Source organism: Microtus oregoni, unplaced genomic scaffold, assembly GCF_018167655.1.
Source record: "Microtus oregoni isolate MIOR12 unplaced genomic scaffold, Mior012 000034F_ref0000314, whole genome shotgun sequence".
In the NCBI taxonomy this organism is placed as follows: domain Eukaryota; kingdom Metazoa; phylum Chordata; class Mammalia; order Rodentia; family Cricetidae; genus Microtus; species Microtus oregoni.
The window spans coordinates 11772725-11795710 of NW_024543093.1; the positions used below are offsets into that span (position 1 = coordinate 11772725).

A 22986-nucleotide genomic window follows, 5' to 3' on the forward strand; every position below is an offset into this window, starting at 1 on the left:
CTTAGACCTAGGCGTACACAGGGCTGCCAGGACAGCAGGACCCCTAACTGCAGGGCAGTTTCCAAAACACTGGGAAGAAAAAGGGCAGCTGAAGAGGAGTGGACTATGTAAGTTGTCCTTCGTGGGCTCCCAGGGTATGCAGGTGGCAGAAGAAATCACAGAAACACTGAGGTTGTCTCAAACTTGAATTTCAAATAAAGGTCGAGCATGCTTCTGAAATAAGGACAAGTGTGAACTGTAGCAGCCCCCTGGGGATGGGATGCGTCTGTTATTGTCACATATTAGAGTTCTCGTAGTCAGTTTCTATCACCTGACCTAATGTGATTCTCGTATTGCCAAAAACGGCTAAGTGTTTGGTGTAGTATTTTTGCTAATACCTTCAGGGCCTTGGTTTGCCCTGGGAAATAGAATAGCCTTATACAACTGGGTGAAGGACATGGGGACTCGGTGTTAGGGTTTCTCACCTGTAGGATGGGGTCTGGCAATACCATATTCCTAGAGCAGAAGATCAGGACGTCCTTATTGTTCCCTGGAAAGAGGATGCTGTGTAATCATGTCTAAAATACTTCTTGCTATTTCAGAAAACAACCACCTTTTTTAAAGACTGATGACTTTACGTAGAAGGTCTTTGCAAGAGCATTCTGGGGGACAGGATGGTTAGCATGTTAAGCAAAGTCTTTCCCCTCTGAGAATGAGGCAGCCTCCCAAGGTTAATCTCAGGTTGGGCCAAGGTGTGACTGAGTCTCTCTAGCTCAGTCAAAGAACAGGGAAACGGGCAAGCATGGGACCCAGAACTCAGCAGTCACCTGTTCAGCCTTTAGCTCTAGACCCAGGGCTGAGGAGAGGAACTGAGGGATAGCCCTTCATAGCCACCTCAAACCATAACGACAAAATGTGTCACCAGCATGCCCTCTGGGCATCTTGTACCTGTTATGGTCAGACTAGTCTTAGCTATATGAGGCCCTCAGTCATTGTGTCAGTCACCTAGAAAATTTCTTTATCCATCTACTAGACCCAGTATAAAGGAGAACTAGGCTCTGGCCATTGGATGGGGCATGGCCAAATATGTGGACAGGGCCTGAAGGTCCCGTGAGGGACCACACATGTAGAAGTGGTGAACAGAGCCTTTGATATCTGTTGGCCTCTCATTCAGTCAGGCTTTATCAGGTTTAACTTCAGTATAAAGGTAAAGTGCTTGTCTCTAGATGATAAAATCAAGTCACCCAGCTCTTTGCAGACTGTCATGTCATGGGAAAAGACCCAAAAGGGCAGGGGCTGCCCCCGCTCTATCTCTTGGCACTCTCTGTAGGTTCACATAAAGGGAGCGGACAGCCCTCTCTCTTGTATCTCACTCACTCCCACACACACACACTGCCATCTCTGCAGTCCTTTTCCCATGGAGACTTCCTCTTATCACATCTGTCTGTGGAATAAACTCAAGAGTTCTTCCAAATCCCGGACACCTGTCTTTTGTAGGTCAGTCCTGAACTCGCCTGCCCCTTCTAGAGCTGCACATAAACAGTCTGTCTGTGCAAAGGGTGTTTTGATTAATTTAACTTTCCGGAAAATGAGCCCTCTCTGCCGTTCCTGTCTAGTGAAGCTGTGTCTACTGACTTTCCCAGCACAGGAGTCCATGCTGAGGGACTGTGGCTTAGGAGGCAGGGGGCCCAGGGCAGTCAGGTCCCTTGCCTGTCAGAACTCCTCTAGGGCTGAACCCTGCCCCTAACACCTCAGGGATGCCTGAGAAGGAAAGACTTTCCATGGTGCATATGGCTGCCACTAATGTCCAGGGAGTATAGAAACAAATGACACAAAAAGTCAATCTTTATGCCTGAGTGTCCTGAAAGGCATTAGCATTTTATGTCGTTAATGAGGGCCTCAGGACTGTAATTTTTTTTATTAAAAATTTCCCCCTCCTCCCCGCCTCCCTTTCCCCCCCTCCCCCTACTCCTCACCCCATCCCATCCCCCTCCCTCTCCAGTCCAAAGAACAGTCAGGGTTCCCTGCTCTGTGGGAAGTCCAAGGTCCTCCCCCCTCCATCCAGGTCTAGGAAGGTGAGCATCCAAACAGGCTAGACTCCCACAAAGCCAGTACATGCAGTAGGATCAAAACCCAGTGCCATTGTCCTTAGCTTCTCAGCAGTTCTCATTGTCCGCCATATTCAGAGAGCCCAGTTTTATCCTATGCTTTTTCAGTCCCAGTCCAGCTGGCCTTGGTGAGCTCCCAATAGATCAGCCCCACCGTCTCAGTGGGTGGGTGCACCCCTCGTGGTCCTGACTTCCTTGCTCATGGCCTTCCTCCTTCTGCTCCTCATTTGGACCTTGGGAGCTCAGTCCAGTGCTCCAGTGTGGGTCTCTGTCTCTATCTCCATCCATCGCCAGATGAAGGTTCTATGGTGATATGCAAGATATTTATTAGTATGGCTATAGGATCGGCCATTTTAGGCTCTCTCTCCTCAGCTGCCCAAGGACCTAGCTGGGAACATCTCTCTGGACCCCTGGGAACCCCTCTAGAGTCAATTTTCTTGCTAACCCTAAAATGGCTCCCTTAATTAAGATATATACTTCCCTACTCCCATATCCACCCTTCCTTTATCCCAACCATCCCATTCCCCAAGCTCTCCCCATCCTCCCTTTCTCTCCCCATCTCCCCTTTCCCCCATCCGACCCCACCCCCTGGTTCCCAATTTTTGCCCAACAATCTTGTCTACTTCCAATATCCAGGAAGATAACTACATGTTTTTCTTTGGGTTCATCTTCTTATTTAGTTTCTCTAGGATCGTGAATTATAGGCTCAATGTCCTTTATTTATGGCTAGAAACCAATTATGACTGAGTACATCCCATGTTCATCTTTTTGGGTCTGGGTTACCTCACTCAGGATAGTGTTTTCTATTTCCACCCATTTGCATGCAAAATTCAAGATGTCATTGTTTTTTACCGCTGAGTAGTATTTTAATATGTATATATTCCACACTTTCTTCATCCATTTTTCCATTGAAGGGCATCTAGGTTGTTTCCAGGACTGTATTTTTATATCATCTAAAAACAATAAAAATAAAAGCAGGAATTAAAGGATTTTTAATTAGAATATGTTTTCTTAAATTTTTCCAGAGATGGGGGTAAAATCAAGAAAACTAAATAATCCTCACAATTTATGGTACTTTGAAACAATTAGAAATAAATAACAATGTTTGTGATTACTCAAGTTTTAATTATTAAATTTGGGTTTGAAATCACTACTGAGGAGTCTGTATCCAAGAGGCAGTTCTTCCCGCCTGTGCCCTGCAGGCAGGTCTTAGAGTTGGTCCCACTCTGATGGCACTCAGCACTCAGCCAGCCCCAGCATGCAGCCACTAACCTTGCACAGCACCTCCTCCAGGCACAAACACAAGCAATAGACTCGACACAAGGTAGTGCAGGGCTTTGTAGAAGAGTGGGGACAGAGAAGATGGGATGAGAGTGTGGAGCTGTGCTCTCAAGCAAATGACCCTGATGAGTTTGGAAACTTATCTTTCTTTATCTCAGAAATTACAGCATTTAGTCAAGAATCCCAAGTTTGAAGCGATCACCAACTTTTATGAACATATAGAAGATACTGTAAGCCTAGAGAGATCTATGATATCTTCACACAGTACTTATAGAAGACTGACTGCATAGGTGGCCCTATCTCAGGAAACATGATTAAAAGTCAAGGAGATAGATAGCTCCTGCCTTCAAAGATCATGTGATACATCAAATATACCATATCCGGAGAGAGGAGCACATGTGTCCAGGGTGTAGGTGGCACTTCTGAGTTCTGTCATTGATTTTGAATACAAGGCAGAGACAGAAGTCTGGCTTTATGAAAGCCCCCAATCTGTTCTACTTCCTGCCCCTTATAAATGAACTCTTCCCCAAACAAGGGTTCCAACACAAGGAGGCGCCCTGGTAGCAGTAGAAGCTGGAAGACTCCTTTCACCCCAGTGTTGGCTGCAGAGCTTAGACAAAACACTTCAGCCACCTTCCCAGGGTACGTTCATACACAGATTAACACCCAGTTTCTCCTAGCCATGACAGTCTGCATCATTCAAGGGTCCTATGATTCTTCACCTACCTAGAGGATCATCACAACTTTCTGTAGGGAGAGGCTTCCTTTTCTGCGTTACAATACCATACCACACAACACAAAATCTGATGGGACACTTGCTGCAAACTCAGTGCCCACTTGTAAAATTCCTTCCTAGAGAGACTGTGGAAATTTCAAAGAAGACAGGTAACCTTGCACGTGTCCATCTACCTGATACTAGCCTTTCACTCAATTTCTGGGAAATTTTGCGGCCTTGAGAATGAAAGATGCTGAATAGGGAAGTGGTAGATGTAAGACCAAGTTTTATCAGTGGACTATTTGAATTAGGTCCAGTTCGAGCTAGATATAAAAGCAACTGTAAGGCGCTATGTCTTTTCCCACCTCAGTCCTGGTAATCATAGTCAGTGCTTTGTACACAAAGGAATAACCACAAGTAGGGACTTGGCTTCTCCATGAGGAGACACTTCAGTCAAAGCTTCCAGAAGGTGTGATGATCTGAGCTGCAAGGGAGTTTGTGAGCAGCAGGTCTCCATGTTCTGAGCAGCTGAACATGAGGAAGGAAGACATCTTATGGTCTCTACTGCTGTAAAGAGACACCATGACCACAGCAACTCTTATAAAGGAAGATATTAAATTGGAGTGGCTCACTTACAGTTTCGGAGGTTCAGTCCATTATCATCATGGTAGGGAGCATGGCACTATGTAGACCGACATGGTGCCAGCTACATCTTTATCAGAAGGCCACAGGAAGTCAACCACGACACTGAGAGCAGCTTGAGCATAGGAACCCTCAAAACCCAACCCACGGTGATGCACTTCCTCCAACAAGGTCATACCTAACCCAACAAAAGTCACACTTCCTAATAGTAGCACTTCCTATGAACTTATGGGGACCAATTACGTTCAAACTACCACATTTCATTCCTGGCCCCCATAAGCTTTTAACAATATCATAATGCAAAATACATTTAGTCTAACTTCAATAGGCCCCATAGTCTATCACAGTCTCAAAAATGTTTAAAATTACAAAATTCAAAATGTCTTCTAAGATTCACGCAATCTCTTAATTGTAATCCCCTAAAAATTCACAATCAAAAAACAAATTACTTACTTGCAACATATAATGGCACAGGATTTACATTATCATTCCAAAGAGCAGGGAAGGGAACATAGCAAGGAAATACTGGACCAAATCAAGACAGAAAACCAGCTGGGCAAACTCCAAACTGTATCTCCATATCTGATGTCAAAATGCTCTTCCGATCTCCAGCTCCATTCAGCATTTTTGACTGCAACACATTTTTTCTCTTGGGCTAGTTCCACTCCCTGTTAGCAGCTTTCTTTGGCAGGTATCCCATGGCTCTGGCATCTCCAACATCATGGGGTCTTCAAGCCAATCCAGGCTTCACCTTCACAACTTCACACAGTGGCCTCTCTAGCCTCCATTCAAGGACACCCCAACACTCGCCTGACTTCAGCAACTTTCCTTAGGAACAGCAGCAAATTCCATAACCAATTTTTTCTATCCTTAACTTTAAAGCCAGAACCATGTGGCCAAAACTGCCAAGTTTTGCTTGCTGGGGCTGGAACATGCCTCCTCTTTCAATTACATCTTTATCAGCTTTCTGTTTTTGATTGTTACCTTCACTGTCTGAGCTTGGCTGTCTTTGAACTTGCTCTGTAGACCAGGCTGAGCACAAATTCAGAGCTCTGCCAGCCTCTGCCAGCCCAGAGCTGGAATTAAAGGCATATACCACCACACCTGGCTCTAAGTTTTTTTTTTTCTAGTTCCTTTTCACAAGTTGGAAACATAGCTGGGTGGGTTCTTACCTTGAGATCACCACTCCCTGTATTCTCAACACTTTTATCTCTTTGAACATAGGATTTAGCTCTATCTACTTCCTAGTGCCTCTTTTCTGAATCTGTACATTTTGTATGTTCATTTGCTCAGCTTGCTCATTTTCATTATAAATCTTCATCAGAGTTAACATTAATAACCACACACCAGAGTCTATGCCGGGCTCTTGTGAGATTTCCTCTGCCAATTGAATTAATCCAAAACTCTTGACTTTATTATCAGGAAGACTTTTCAGACAAGAGCAAAAGGCAGCTACATTCTTCACTAAAATATCACAGGAAAGATCTCTAGGCAAAATACTAAAAGTTTTCTCCTTTGAAACCTCTTGATTCAATCCCCAACTGTTTAAATAGCTCTTAGCACCACTATCTTCCATGTTCTTACTAGTATGGTCCTTTAGGCAGTGCTTAAAATTTTCTACTGCTTTTCTAACCCAAAGTACCAAAGTCCAAATTCCTTCAGACAAAACCATGGTCCAACCTATCACCATAATACCCCAGTCTCTGGAACCAACTTCTGCCTTAGTTACGATTGCCATTGCTATGAAGAGACACCACGACCACGGCAATTCTTTTTTTTTTCTTTTATTTTAGGTTTTATTTTAATTGATTTTATTGAGCTATACATTTTTCTCTGCTACCTTCCCCTTCATCCCTCTCCCACAATCCCCATGCTCCCAGTTTACTCAGGAGATCTTATCTTTTTCTACTTCCCATGTAGATTAGATCCATGTATGTCTCTCTTAGGGTCCTCTTTGTTGTGTACATTCTCTGGGATTGTGAATTGTAGGCTGATTTTCTTTCCTTTATGTTTAAAAAACCACTTATGGGAGAGTATATATGATATTTGTCTTTCTGAGTCTGGGTTACCTCACTCAATATGATGTTTCCTAGCTCCATTTGCCTGAAAATTTCAAAATGTCATTTTTTTTCTTCTGTGTAGTACTCCATTGTGTAAATGTACCACATTTTCCTTATCCATTCTTCAGCTGAGGGGCATTTAGGTTGTTTCCAGGTTCTGGCTACGATAAACAATGATGCTATGAACATAGTTGAGCACATGTCTTTGTGGTACAACTGAGCATCCTTTGGGTATATACCCAATAGTAGTATTGCCGGGTCTAGAGGTAGGTTGTTTCCTAATTTTCTGAGAAATTACCAAACTGACATGCAAAGGGGTTGTGCCCACTTGCACTCCCACCAGCAATGCAGGAGTGTTCCTTTCACCCAACAACCTCTCCAGCATAAGTTGTCATCAATGTTTTTGATCTTGGCCATTCTTACAAGTGTAAGATAGAATCTCAGAGTTGTTTTGGTCTGCACTTCTCTGATGGCTAAGGATGTTGAGCATTTCCTTAAGTGTCTTTCAGCCATTCCTCTGTTGAGAGTTCTCTGTTTAGGCCTGAACCCCATTTTAATATTGGATTATTTGTTCTTTTGATGACAAATTTCTTGAGTTCTCTGTATATTTTGGAGATCAGTCCTCTGTCTGATGGAGCACGGCAATTCTTACAAAGAAAAACATTTCATTGTGGTGACTCCCTATTTATAGTTTCGGGGTTCAGTCCATCATTACTACCACCATGGTAGAGAGCATGGCAACATGCAGGCAGACATGGTGCGGGCTACAGCTATATTAGAAGGCAACAGGAAGTTAACCATCACCCTGGGAGTAGCTTGAGCAAAGACCCCAAAGACCACCCTACAGTGACACACTTCCGCTAACAGGGTCATATCTACTCCAACAAAGCCACAACTCCTAATGGTGGTACTCCCAAGAGCTTACAGGGACCAGTTCCATTCAAACTACCACAAAGGATATGCCACATGATGTTGGGAAAGAAGCTGAGTCAGTTAGGAAGGAGTCATGCAGAGCTTCAGGTCGAGGGAAGGAACCACGATGAAGCAGAAGGATGAGGAGACCCCAGCATGGTCCTTCACACAAACTCAGTCAACGCTGCATGTTGAACACCCAAGTTTCAAGCCACCTCCTAAATCGTAGTGGGGAGCAACCATGTCACTGTGTTGTAGTCACTGTTCTAGTACTGCAACCACTAGACAGCTCTTCTAGCACAAGTCATTCAGTTGAGGGCATGCTCACAATTTCAGAGGTTTAGTCCACTATCAGCATGGTGTAAAGCATGGCAGCACGCAGGCAGAAATGGTGCTGGAGACGTGGCTGAGAGCTACATCCTGACACACTGGTTGAGAGAGAGACTCTGGGCTTGGCCTGTGCTTTTGAAAACTCAAAGCATACCACCAGTAACTTTATGTACTGGGCCAACTTACCTCTGAGTTGCATCTTCAGGAGTACACTCAGGGCCTGCCAGAGCTCACACTGGTTGATCATCTCTGATGATAGAATGATATCCACTTCACTATAGCCTCTGCCTTCTCATTCAAGGTTTTCATTTCAGACTTTGCTATTTTGTTTGTTTGAATTTTTCCATTGATGGCACAGTGTCACAGATACTTTACGTCATTTTCACCACAATAGCATCTAGCAAACCCTAAGAAACAAGCATCCCTAAAGGGGCCAAAATTCTGTTTGTTTGTTTGTTTGTTTGTTTGGTTTTTCGAGACAGGGTTTCTCTGTGGCTTTGGATCCTGTCCTGGAACTAGCTCTGTAGACCAGGCTGGTCTCGAACTCACAGAGATCTGCCTGCCTCTGCCTCCCGAGTGCTGGGATTAAAGGCATGCGCCACCATCGCCCAGCGGGGCCAAAATTCTGTACATTGTATACTTACTCATCTTTCAGTTTATAAAACTGACCTATCTTTAAGAAAATGCGATGGGACCAAAGCACTAGATGTTGTTGTAGGAGATACCATGAGATTCAAGAATGAAGGGCCCTCAGCAATCAAGTGATACATGGTCCCTATTCTCTCACACACGTCTGTACACACACATACACACACATGCGCGCGTGCGCGCACACACACACACACACACACATTGCCTGCCCTCACATTTCTGTACCTTCACACACGCACACTGTTCTCATACACACACTGCCTTTCCACACGTACATTTCATAAGCCTTACCCTCCCATGAAGGATAGATTTTAATGCCTTAATTTTCTTATATGTCGGCTAGAGATACAACCATCATAGTCAGGCCTGTAGCTCCATCTGCTAGAAGTCATGGTAGCAGCACTGGTGAAACCCTAGGAGTTTCTGAGCAATGGGGACTGTGGCACTGAGTACAGTGACACACAGTGTTGAGTGGTCCTTTGCCAAAGAAGCTGTCCCATTGTCCACCATGAATGCAAAGACACATCTCTCCCCTGAGCTGAAGATAAACCCATAGAAGGTACTCTTTACTTTGCATCTTTGAAATGCAATCAGTATTTGTTGTCTGTTTTTTGTGTTCTCAAAAACAACATGCATCCATGTTGATTTTGATTTTTGGTCTAGTAGGTAACCAGGCAGTTCTTTGAAGAATGAAAAGCTGTACTGTCGTGTACATGCTCAGTCTTTCTGATCAAGCATATCAGTGTCCCTTGAGTGCATGCATTCGGTAAGACAAGGTGGAGATGATACCGTGAAGCCAGTGGTCCAGCTGAGTGACTGAGTTTGTGCCCAGCAGTTTTTTATCAGGACATGTTCCTTTGTGCTGATGTAAACAGAGTGTCTGACCATGAGAACTAGAAACGGAGACCATGGCTAGGCTCCTAGGAAACTTTTTTTTTCTCTGATTATGTTCATGTCGGTTTTCATTTTGGCTGTGTAGAAGAGGTGTTTTTGACCTAGAGAGTCTGATTTAATGTTTGACCTTGGCCACTGCATTTTCTAGCTCCAAGGTGAATCAGATTGTTTTTAAGGTTCTTCCCCTGTACATGTTAGTGGTGTGATAGGCCACTAGGCCATATTGAAATGAACGCTTTTGGAAGACCTCTTAGCCACTTGAGCTCTTTGGTTAAAATAGAATCTCACTTAGAGCACACCCCAGAAGTCTAAGGGCATGAATGAACCAGATTACTCTGCCAGTCTTACTGCTGACAGTGGCTTGGCTATTGGAGTAGCTTTAACATCCTCAGCATTCTAATCTCACAAATGTCAAGGGCAATCAATACCTTTTATGGAAAAGAAGCTGCATGCATTTTACTAAAAGAGCCAAGCATAAAAGCTTATAGGCCAGTGCCAAGTGTTTTTCAGTCAACCAGAAGTTCTGAAGCCTTCTTGCCATGCACGATGGGGACTCAGGATAATTGCTATCTAGAATCATCCATAGCCCCAAATAAAACTGTCCCCTTACTGCAGTGAGCCAGCAGAAGCACATGTGAGGTAGTCAAGGTAGTTTACAATAGATAGGCAATATCTCCTGTGCAGAATAGAAGATAAACAGTCCTGAACTCTATCCTGATTGGGACTAACTGGCTAGAGAGTCAAGAACTTGAGATGGACCTCAATGAGGCGTAGGAGAGGAAACTCCCAGAAGTAGGAATCATGGATAATGGCATCGCAAGGCACCAGAATACAGGAAAGAAAGGAAGAGTTGAGGGAAATTTCTTTGCAATTAGAATCACACGAGCAATTTTTTGGCAAGGGTAGAGTAAATGCATTTCAGATAGGCAAGGGTTCATAGCACATACCTCTGTGCACCCTGTCTCGGTGAGTTTGGGGCCTGGAAGATGGGCTCCAGTGAGGACAGGAAGTAGAACCAGCTGAGTGAGGAGCAGAAGCATCCCCTGGAGGGTGGACACAAAGGGCCTGGGGTAAACAGGCACAGGCAGAGCTGGCTGCAAGAAAGTCTGATCTTGTATGTATTATTAGAACAGAAACTTATGCATACGGAAGCCTGATACATGGAGAATTAGAGCATTAAGTAAGACATATATAGAAAAATAGAAATATCCATAAATACAGTGATAATAGGCAGGAAAATATGGACTAGTATAATAGTCAGCACTGCTGCCTCGCCAGACCCTTCTTTAATGGTGGTCATTGGGATAGCTGTGGACCTGCCCATCCATGGAGGTTTGTGTGGAGTTCTTATCTCCCAGAGGGGCCTAATTGGCAATTCTTGAACTGAAAATCAGGGAGCGTGGTCTAGGCACTTATTCAGAGGTTGTTGGAGAAGCAAAGAAGATGTGTAGGATTACTGGTTTTTCAAGCCGACTCTTTAAGTTATATGCCAATAAAAACCATTGTAAAAGGCAACCGTTGGGGTGTAGAAAGGATAGCCTGGAGAAAAGTTATTGAAGGAATCCAACAGACCTGATGAAAGTTGTGACTCAGAAAGTGTACTTGATTTCACGCAGGGTTTTAGCAACTGGAGGAGTTATGTTCAGTAGAATCCCAGGGAACCAAATCTCTGCCAGTGCTGGTTTGGAAAATGGCTCAGATTCTCAACTGGGTTTCTGCAGTGACCACCAGAAACTCGTTTTCATTAATTAAAAGCTTTTGGTGTAGGAGAAAAAAAAAAGCCAAAAGTTAATGGTTGTTTTATACGTTATCTTTCTGAATTACTGTTCAAGGTGATATGTTTAATGCTGGACTGTGTCATGTATGAACATTTTTTAAAGCTAAAAAGAAGTGTCTGGGTTCTAGACATTGATGTTTGTTTAAAATCTATCATTAAGAATCAAATATACATTTGTGAACAATTTTTATTAAATATTTTCAAAGTTTAGAATGTTTGTGATTTATGGCAAGTTTAACCTAATGGTGAATATGAAGTTTTCAAACAAACTAGCCACCTGCTAGCTACTGCTACAGGACACAGTTAACGAACAAGAACACATACCAGTGCCCAGTTATATCTGAATCAGACTTGCTAGTACATAATGAAGTCTATTATGAAGAAGTTTGAAATTTTAGCTTTTTAGCTGAATAACACAGTGGCTTAAATTCTTTTGAAAGTATTTTTAAATGCTTTCCTGTAACTCTACAGAGAGTCTCAAGAACAATCTGGAATCCTCAGTCCTGGTGACTCTTTAGAAGCCAATGTTGGGCCTTTCCTGACTGAGTTAACGTGCTAGACAACCAACGTTGAGTCCTTTAGCCATCTCCAGTGAACCTAAATCCTGATTCCTCCCTTAGTCACAGGGCTTTAGATGCTATCTGGGTCTCAGCCATGCTGTGGCCAGCTTTCCCTCAGGGATGCAAGTGGGACAGGGCTCCTAGGGAACAAGAGCAGCCTCTCATTCCGGGGGCTTTGCTCTCCTCTCCATGGATCCTTGGGAGCTGTGTGCCTTGTGTCCTTTGGTGCCTGTGTTTGCATGTCTAAGCCCTTCTCTCAGCAACTGGGGCATCTCAGAATCCCTGGCAGTCCTTGCTGTCTCTCTTTCTCTGCTGAAACCCTCTTCTAGTTTTTCCTCCCTGTTCTAAAATCCATGTACTCTGTGTTCTAGCAGGAGGATGGTGAGCAGTAGATCTAGCTAGAAGTGCTTTTGGAATGAGAAGCAGTGGGTGGCAATACAGTTTTTCAGTGGTGTTTTCCTGAGAACAATGGAGTGAGGGCATTGGACAGAATCCTATCCACTGATGGTCACCTCATACCTCATTTCCAGCCCCACCTTGCTGAGGGCACCTACCAACTGACATCCACAAGGGAGCACAAGTTTAGTGCACAGACCTTAGTTGGCTTTTCTGTTCTTTCTAACCACAAATAAGCTGGTAGATATGAGTTTCCTCCTGGGTCATTTCTATTGATTTTTGGCACCTTCTCCCAGGCTAGAAGGTCAGAAGCTGTTCTTGCCATTGACCCTTCTTCTGATCTCTTGGGCATGGGTCTTGTTTACTCCATGCCCAATCTAGGTGACTTATGATTGATACCACTCCTTACATGTCTTTTATAGCCATCAGATCCCATTTTGTCTTCTCCCAGGTCACTCCCCATACTACATAGAAGAAGTCATCACTGCAGTGTGGACAAGGCCATATTTGTCACTTTTTACTCTCGTGGGGCCTCCTCTGATCCCACCACCTTATCCTGACCAAGGAGGACCAGACAGCTAGCACCACCCCAAGCTGTCTATCTCATGACTTATGATGCAGCATAGTACCTCTGCTTCTCTCTTTCTGTGTCTGTCTCTCTGTGTCTGTGTCTGCCTCTCTTTGCTTTCTAATTGCTCTTTGTCTCTTCCCATCCTTGTCATTGGCCCTCACTGTCTCTGCCTCTCTGTCTCTGCCTCTACTTCTCTTCATCTCTCTGTCTATCTGTATCACCTATCTGTCTTGGCCTCTCTTTGTCTACCTCTGTCTCTCAGAGTTTCTGTCTGCCCCCTCTTCCCCGTAATGTCTTCCTAGGAAGTACTCTCCCTCCCTCCCCTAGGGACCTATCTCTGCTGTCTCATGACATTAGGATCATGCGCACTGCTCGAGAAAACGCTTCCTGAATAAATAAGCAGACAAACTCGCTCAATCCTCATGCAGCAGATGCTTCCTGGATGCCTACTTATTACATAAAAGACTTTATAGAGAAAGCACCATTGTTAATGGACCTTATAATAACCCAGTAAGAAATCAGGGCAGGATTAGCTGACGGTAGAAATCAGAAACCTGGCATGGACAGAGGGGAGTTATAAACCCTGCCCAGTGGTGCCCAGAGGATGGCCCGAAGCAAACCTCTGTCCCTTCAAGAGGGAATCAAGAGCCCTGCCTCACAGGGTCATTAAGTGGGTCTAATGGTGATAAAGGTCTATAACCTCAGCAGAGAGAGTTCAAGGCCAGCCTGAACCTGGGAATGTAGTGTACAAACATATATGAGGCCCTGAGTTCTATCCATAGGACTATGACAATAAAGAAAATTAGTCATGTATGCAGTGAGTATTCCAGCAGTGACATTCTGGACTGAGGTGCAGAAATCAGCATCTATGGGTGAAGTAAATAAATGTCCTGCTGGTGGTGTTATAGACAGCTAGAGCTTAGTACTCTGGGATAGTGTGACTTTACTGCAAGGTGATCTAAGCTTAACACAATGAAAACACCATGTGTCACACAGGAAATGGCTACCTGTGGCCATAGAGAACCACTGGAGAGCTCTGAGCTAACTTAGCAGTCGCTAGATACCTATTACACACAGCTCCCGGCGAGGCCACAGGATGCCTGCATGCTGTCCTCTCCTATCAGTGACGGAGCAGAGACCATGTGCAAAGGAAAGGTTGCCAAGCTCATTTTCAGGTACACGGATTCTGTTCCTGCTTAGAATCTGTATAAGGAAAGCACACATTTGAAACAAAACAAAAACAAACAAAACCCAACTAAATATAACCCAGAATTCAGCCTTGAAGAGTTCCATGTTTCACATATTCAAATCCATGGAGGGTAAATCACAGCAAGTAACCTATCCTCCAGAAGAGTCCACTACAGAACACAGAGAACCAGTCAAAAAAAAAGGGGGGGGTTATATGTGTTTCAAAATTAAAATTAAGAAACTCTGGGCGATCCAGAGGCTGATCTGGAGAAGAGTGCAGGGGCCATTGTTGGTCCTCACTGGTGGCTTCATGTGGCAGAGAGAGATTAAGACACAGAGCCCAGACACCATTTCTGGTTAAGCATTACTTCCCTTCTCTCTCTCTCCTTTCCATTTTCCCTTCTATCTGTGGACAGAGATGTTACACAGACTTTGAGGGCAGTTTGAGGCCAGTCTAGAGCCTGATTCTCAGTGGGGAGGCTGCAACTGTGATTGTGCCTGGTACCCGCACTAAGAACCACTTTATGGAAAGACTAAGGAAAAATTATAAACTTCTTTCAGCCAATGAAATACTATTGAACTATAGTGATGTTAGCAGTAAATTTACCTGCTAATGCTAATTCTTTGATGTTTCATCTGTGTATAAAAAATATAAATACAATCAAATTGCAGTGTTCACATTGTATTTTATGTGAACCGATGGGACTGGAGGAGACGAAGAGCAAGTCAGCACACTACAAAGGAATTTGATCTCCAAGGACACACTTAATGCTCAGATGGGCAGTTCTTGGAGACCAGGAAGGAACCTTCAGTACATAGCCAAGACTAAATCACAACACTGCTCCAGCCCTCAGGTATGGGTGTTTGGCCTGAAGGACACTCTCCACATGCTTTCCAGGACCACCTCAAGAACCTTATGCTGCCTTCCAAATTCCAGGTCTCTCTGCCATGGTCAATCCTCACCTTCATCTCCATGACATCCATCATTTTTTTTACTTGCCTAGGATGCATGGAGCAATCCAGAGAGGATACGAGACTCTCAAGTGACTGTCTAGGGGCACTTTGTGAGAGGATGATATTGTTTTTCGGTCTGACCATATAATAACCGTTAGCCTCATATAGCCCTGGATCTCGAAATGTGGCTAGTAAAGCCCAGAAACTGGACCTCCAGTTATCTTTAACTCAATGCCTGCAGATGTTAGGAGGCTACCATATGTTAGACGCTGCAATGCAGAAACTTAAGAGTCAACAGAATACAGATCCTTCTGTCACATCACTTTGGGGAGCAATAAAGGCATTACGTGACCTGTAACCCCACTGGGGCATGGTACACTCTCATCCTTCACCAGCAAGGGCATAGTGGAGGGTCCCATATGTGTTCACTGGATACCGACCACCAGACAGGTTCCGTTGACCACTCAGGAGGCACACACCTGGTGAGGCCACGCCATGCGATTCAAAGGATTAGAGAATGAATCCATGTGTTTTATTCTATGTAGCAATTGTTCTTGGCATGCTCTCTGCATATGGAACATGGGGAGAGATGCCAATGATATTAATTGTAGCCCTCACCTGGATGGCTTCATGGATGCTTCAAGCACTCTGCCACCAATTCCACTTGGTTTTCTCAATCTGACGACATCCGAGAAGGGTGATTTTTTTGTCATTCAGAAAGAACACGAGTGTGTTGATGGGCAGGATACCAGCTGTGCAGTTCACAGTGCTCCAAGCATAGGTGAGGGTGAAACCTCTCCCCTTCTCTTCCCATGCTGCCACCCCGTCAGCAGGTGCAACGTCCATAAAACATGAGTCCCAAACACAGTCCCAAAGCTTTTCCAGGTCTCTGATGGCCCAAGCAGGCTACTGAGTCAGCTTCCAGCAGAGGGTGCAATGTGTCTGGACTCGGAACTTGTCACACTTAAAGTGGATACCAGGAGTTGACAGTCAGGGAGAGATGCCAGGAGTTTGCATTACAGCCGCGGCAAAACTATTTTCACTGTGTCTTAAGGACCTAGAGGAACACCAGAGCACCAGACAAAACAAACTGCCAGGAAGTTCTACTGCTATCACACTGAACCCACATTTTCTGAAAAGCAGTTCAAAATATAAGTAGGCCAAAAGATGACGCCTACGCTTAAATAGTGTGTTTCAGCAAGGAGAATGGTCATCAGTGAGTCAAACTGACCTCAGAAGTTAGGGCTGTTAAGGTCTAGTAGCCATTCATCCTGTAGATGGGCAAACACAGGTGCTGCAATAGAGCCCAGGTGTGTCCAATGCAATGTTGATGAGGCCCAAGTGCCTTAGCACTCAGACCCATGCATGAGGGTCCTATGACTGGCTTGGAGTTATCCTCAATATTTGTCTTCTCAAATGAAAGAATTCCGTCAAGAGATACATACAATTTAAGCAGTTTATTTAGCAAAAAGGAGCAGGGGTAGCACCCTCCAGACAGTTTAGAGATGGCCAATGAGAGAGCCTGGATTTGCTATTTTTGCAAAAGACTTTTAGGATTGTTTATGATAATAACATTTATGGAGGTAAAGTGTCTCTTCTTCCTCCCAAGGGATAGTGAACCAGAAGGATCTCCCTTTTAGGCTGTTTCTTCCCATAGTCCTCTTGAAAAGCCCACAAGTATGGTGAAAGCAACAATGTAAATGGTATAATAAACCCCGAATCTTTTGAGGCTGCAGGCCCTTCTTTGGTGTACATATATGGCACCTAGAAATATCCTTGATACCTTAGTTTCTGATATATCGGGCATAAACAGAAGGTAACTTCAAAGATGCTAAACCTCTGACCATCAGGAGACACAGATGTCAAGATTAGACCACACATCAATGAGAGCTGAGGCCATGGTACATCATTCTGCAGCAAATACTATCGCAGTCTGAGGACCTAATCATGACCAAGCACTGAAATCCCCTCCTCGTGGTTATTTGTACATTTCAGGATCAAAGTATCAGTGTGAGAGGGACACATATATTGGTGTCAGCTAGTGCCTGTGAGGTACAAAGTTGAATAACTGTCCAAAACCACTCAACTGATAATCCCTGCCCACAGGCAAGCTCCATTCACGATGTTTGAGCACCACATACCCTGCCATGCTGGCCAACTCCAGTACCAACCCTCACCTCTTTTCATGAGAGGTTAGTGCTTCTTAGCACGATGGGGCGTCAGAGTGCAGGGGAGGCTCCCTCAGAGTACAGTGTGTAGAGCCTCTGTTGTCAGCCATGCAGCCATCCTCCTCAGTGCCTGGCCCATTCTGCTGCCTGGAAGCTACACAGGTGTCCCTTTACCAGCCACCTCCAGTCTCACGTTAGTTCCTCAGCCCAGCAGCTCACCACGAACTTTCCGACACACCAAGCTGATGGCGTCAGTAACTGCCTGTGAGAGCTTAGAGCGAGCCCCACAGTCTACCCACTAAGTGGATCTGCCCCCACCTGGCACACCACACAGTCCCCATTATTTTCCTCTCTTGTCCTATTGATCTCAGCTCCCTGGGATCTGTATTTCCATTTCCTAAGTACACTGTGCTTTCTCTTGCATTTATATTGTTTGCAGATTATTTTGATGTGTACTCGTGTCTTTTTCTCTGCCAGATGGCATGTTTCTACCCTTCAAAGTTCTTCCCAGCATGACTTCTTTCTGGAGGTCTTCCTGGCATCTGAGTACCTGCCCCTTGGATATGGTGCCCTCCAAATATTGTATGAGAAGATTCGCCACCCTTAGTTCATTCATTTGGTCTGAATTGGCTCGGTGCCATGATGTTCAAGTGGAGTATGTGGTACAGAACAGTGAGGGATTAGAAATGAAAGCACTGACATTTCAAAGTCACTAGTGGCCCTCACAGACCTGGAGTAAAAGCTCTGTCCCTTTGGATCAACATCTCCTACATAGCACAGAACTTCCAGAGGATGGCACTGGATGGATCCTTGATCATGTCACCATTCCTAGGTTCCACACTGAGCGTCTTAGGGTTTCTATTCCTGTGAAGAGAGGCCACACCCTGGCAGCTATTCTAGAGGAAAACATTTAATTGGAGCTATCTTACAGTTCAGAGATTTAGTCCATTATTATCATGGCACATGGCAACGGTGGCAGCAGAGAGACATGGTGCTGGAGAAGGTGCTGAGAGTTCCATATCTTGATTGGCTGGCAGCAGAAGCTACTGTGTGTCACACTGAACAGAGCTTTAATGAAGGAGACCTCAAAGCCCAAGCCCACAGTGACACACTTCCTCCAACAGGGCCACACCTAATCTAACACAGCCAGACCTCCTAATAATACCACTCCCTATGGGAACCATTTTCTTTCAAACCACCACACTGAGCCAGCCCAAGTCTGAAGGAATCTCCTATTGCACTGACCAGTTGGAAGCGGAAGTCACATGGCATTCTAAACACATTCATTATTTCCCATAGCATTTTGTCACTCCCTCCGCTCCTTATTTCTTGTAGCACATACGAGAGAGAGAGAGAGAGAGAGAGAGAGAGAGAGAGAGAGAGAGAGAGAGAAACTAAACATGCAACATAGTTGGAGAATCACCCTTTCTCAGGGGAAAAAATATAAGCTCAGTTTGGAGGAAGACTCTGGCCCAAATTCATCTTGATTTAATGGCAATGGCAGTAAACCCAAAGTCATTCTCTGGGAGGTAGGGGTAGAAGTGACATTGTCCAAGACTGACGGTGACTAGTAGCCTTTAGATGGGACAGTATCTGACATCAACATCTGTGGTTTGTCTGCTTCTAGTAGGTTTTTACATCTGAAGATATCATTGTGGCTTCAGAACACACAGATCCAAGTATATCCAAGTGCTTTTAGAAGACATGCATTTTATATTTTCCATAAATAAATGTTAATATGGTGTGTGTAATATATATGTAAACATCATGTGTGATACGGATATAGGAAACTATTTTTGTGATTTGCATCTGAACTTTCAACTGCTTAAGAAGCATCTAGAAGAAGGGTTTCATAGCCATCCTCCTAATCTAGGGTCTCCATGCCATTTGGAATCATAGTAATAGTGAGCTAGATGACTCCAATTAGATGCTGATGGCAATTAGACACATGAGCTATACTGCAAAGTCAGGTCATTAGCAGAACTATGTGTGAGAGAACAGTGATACCCTGCCCCTTTGCATTTGCATGGTGACGTTTATGCTCAACCCCAAATATCTGCCAGGTATTCTATTGCTCTGATTTTCAGGAAGTAACAAAAATCTCTCTCTCTGTCCTCTTTCTCTATTTTTTTTTATCAGTGTATATGGTTGTCCCTTGGCTAAAAAAAGGAAGACACAAGATAAACAGCCCCAAGAACCTGCTCCCAAGCGAAAACCGTTTGCAGTGAAGGCAGATAGCTCCTCAGTAGACGACTGCTATGAGAGTGATGGCACTGAGGACATGGATGAAAAGGAGGAAGATGAGGAAGAGGAGTTCTCTGAGGACAATGATGAGCAGGGGGACGAGGATGATGACGATGAGGAGGTGGATCGGGAAGACGAGGAGGAAATCGAGGAGGAAGATGATGACGACGATGATGATGAAGATGGGGATGATGTAGAAGAAGATGAGGAGGAGGAGGAGGAAGAAGAGGAAGAAGAGGAAGAGGAAGAAGAAAATGGTAATCTTTAAATACTAACAAAGCTTAGGCCATGATTTTGGGTCAGTTTTTGCATGAATTTTCTAGTGTTAATATCATTGGCATCCTAATGATTCCAGGACAAAGAATTCTCAACACCAAATGGATAAACCCCCTACGTGAACTGAAAGTTTCTCCCAAACAACTCCTTGAAGTTATCTTCTAGGCTTCAGATTTCTGACAAATTGTTATTTAGATTGGTTGTCATGGCAGTTTGCTGAGCTATTTGTGGCAAAATGTAGGAAGAAATCTAGCCTCTCACGTCTGGTGTCTAAGTTGTTCTATCCGATAAGTACTAAGATTGACTCAAGTGTGGCTACAGCCTTCGCCTCTGTGTCTCCAGTATGTGACCTGGAGAGGTAGATTCTATCTGGTGGTTGTTGAAGCCATACTTTGGTGACTGTCATGTGGTTAGAATGAAAAGAGATGCTACTTAAAGGAAATGGTTGGTGGATTGGTTGTGTGCTTCATATTTGAGAACCAAGTGATTCTAGTCTGAGGCAGAAGACAGTGAGTTGTTCAAGCAAGGCATAAGCTTACTGGGCAGTGTATGGGTCGCTTCCATAAACTGCTCCAGAGGATTCGTTTTTGTGTCCAGTTTTCTGCTAGCATGAGACTCAAAATTAGGATTTATGAAACCTATCCTAAAAAGCACATCTAGAAAGAAGACATGGTTTTCTCATGATCCTAGATATAGATAATTTTGTTAGCTTAGGGTTGACCTTATAGATATAACAAAAATGATGGTAACATAATGAGAATGTTTTTTCTCACCTTTGTCCCTTGGGCTCAAAAAATCTTAAAGAATATGAATTCTGAAACTGCTAACTTCCAGATACAAAGTCATTATCTCATCTATTAGAGAGAACAGATCAACATGTTTAGATCATGCAAGTGAGTCTGGCATCACTATTCCTATGTACCGTCATAAATGAACATACCTAATTCCAAAGCCATGGCCTTTGTGTTAGAAATCATGAACCTTATTGGATAGTCCAACATTGCTACAGAGGCTTAAAGTTATTATGTTAACTTGCTACCCAATTTTTCTTAGGTTCTTTCATACGGTATGACAGAAGGCTTAACAAGTTACATCACAGCTCATGGCAGTAACTACAGAGCATGCTGCCCAGTGTGCTGTGGACAAATGTACTGATGTCACCAATGAACTGCTAAGAATGAACTCATAGCCCTATGTAATGATATGTGTGGAAAGATGTAGAGGAGACCAGTAAGAAAACATTCAGGGACACAGTATCAGCTGTGTGCAATTCTAAATGATATCTTTGGTTGTCAGTGCTGATGAGTGATTTGTATCTTGGCTCTATGGCATCATTGAAATCATATAAAATATTCTCTTGCATTTTCTCTTCATGTTTGGGAAGCAGAAGACTTTAATGCTCAGGGTTATGAACATTCAGTATGCACAAAGAGTCTTTTCCAAATTTAGAATCTGCTCCATTTTCTAACTTAAGCGCTTCAGCTTTGTTTGCATGGAGTCAGAATTTAGGTAATCTACCTTTTCAGTATACAAAGTAGCACACTTGGAAGTGCTCAGAAGTCTTACTGCGATGCATGACAATGTGGCCACACAGGCTTGAGCGCTTCTGACTTTAGCACCAAGATCCTGGGTGCATAATGAGCTCAGCAGCCAATCAGAACCAGGCAATTTTAGCTGGAGTGATTCAAGTAACTCCACTTAACTAGCAGACATGGGACAGAATCATCAAACAATCAACTTTAGAGTAACTGCCTAGGTCCCAGGTTTTTAAGTATTGAGCACACCTGGCCTGGTGTCTACTCAGGCTTCCTGCACATGTGGAGTATAACCAGCGTGTGGAGGCAGAAGCCTGTGTGAAGGGAGCAGGACAATCCCAGACACATAGTCAGCCACTGAGGAACTGTTTTCAGAAGGCACAGCATCTGCTCCCCAGATCAGAACCTTCTTCAGTCACCTGTCAGGTGACTTGAAAGACCCATTGAATTACTGAGGAGGAGCTCAGTACATGATCTGCTGTGAAACTAGTCTGTGTGACTTCAGTGAGGCCCATATGCCCTTGCCAACATCCTCAGTAGAAAGGAAGGCTCTTTGTCCCCTGTCAGGCACCCTCTCACATGCTTCCCAGATCCAGGCACTGCTCTCATGGAGGATCATCCCCTGTGGTTCTGATTGTTGTGGGTGCTCTGGAGGGGAAGTCAAAGGCTTGTTTGATTTCCCAAATCTATGACCATCAGTGGACCGCACTATAGCCCAGCTTTGTGAACAAAGTTTCTGGAGAACCCCTCCAATGCTTCTATAGTGGGGAGAAGTCTCCACTGCAGAGCCTGTGAGCTGGTGTCCCAAGACACTGTTTAACTAGCATCAGACCGTGATGTCCCAGTGCTTTGCATCCCAGGTATTTCAAAACCTGCCAGGGTTGGGAATCTTCATCAAAGGAAAACCAGAGCTTTGTTGATAGGCCAGCTGTTCAACATGATAAGACTCTTATTTATGTTCACACTGTTAAAATGAGGCTTTGGGAGGCAAAAATCCACCAGTCTCCTATCTTCATATCCTCACCGTGCATGCCCTATTTTTACCATACTGTGGTAGTCTGTGCTAAAATCTCTATTGGTAAATGCAAGCTTGAGACAGGATAGCCCTACCACATGTCTGGGAAGTACAGTGAATGTAAGCTTGCCACAGGATAGCCCCAGCACACGTCTGAGAAGCACAGTGAATGCAAGATTCATGCAGTATGCAAAATCCACTTTTTAAAGTGCTGGTCTCAGTCTCTTTTGTGTGGGCTTTTGTCTCTATGTCCCTTGGTTGACATGACAGCCCATCATAGCAGACTGCAGCAGACTCCTTTGAGGTTGGCTGGGCCTCATTCATGCCATCTAGGTACAGACTGTGACCTCAAGTGAGAAGTATAGGGAACAGAGAACCTCACAAGGTGATGGTAAGTAGCCCATGCTTAGGTCATGATTTGGACACAGCTTTGACAAATGCCATAGCAGAGCAGGTGACATATAATGTGAGGAAGTCAGGGCAGTGATATGGGCACAGGGAGAAAATCTGACCTGGCATCAGCCTGAGGACCAGGCAGGAAGCCTCAGGTTATCTGTGCTGATAACTATCCACACAGGAATCATTGTCTCTTGGCTATAATTTAAAATGTTTATTTTGTTTCAGATAAAATACATTTACACAAACCATCAGATTATTATGAAAGAAGTCCACTGAATGTCAAAGACACATTATTTAGAACATGGGGATTAAGTATTTTATTTCAAAGATC

At 44.1% G+C, this 22986-nt stretch overlaps 1 protein-coding gene across 14 annotated transcripts in view; it reads left to right on the forward strand.

The window, feature by feature from the left end:
• Window positions 1-22986, forward strand: part of Myt1l (myelin transcription factor 1 like) — a 401242-nt gene that overhangs the window by 264498 nt on the left and 113758 nt on the right. For all 14 annotated transcript variants that reach the window (XM_041630189.1, XM_041630196.1, XM_041630195.1 and 11 more), the window contains one exon: window positions 19326-19687. In XM_041630189.1, the coding sequence (XP_041486123.1) occupies window positions 19326-19687 (362 nt within the window). The remainder of the gene's footprint in view (window positions 1-19325; window positions 19688-22986) is intronic.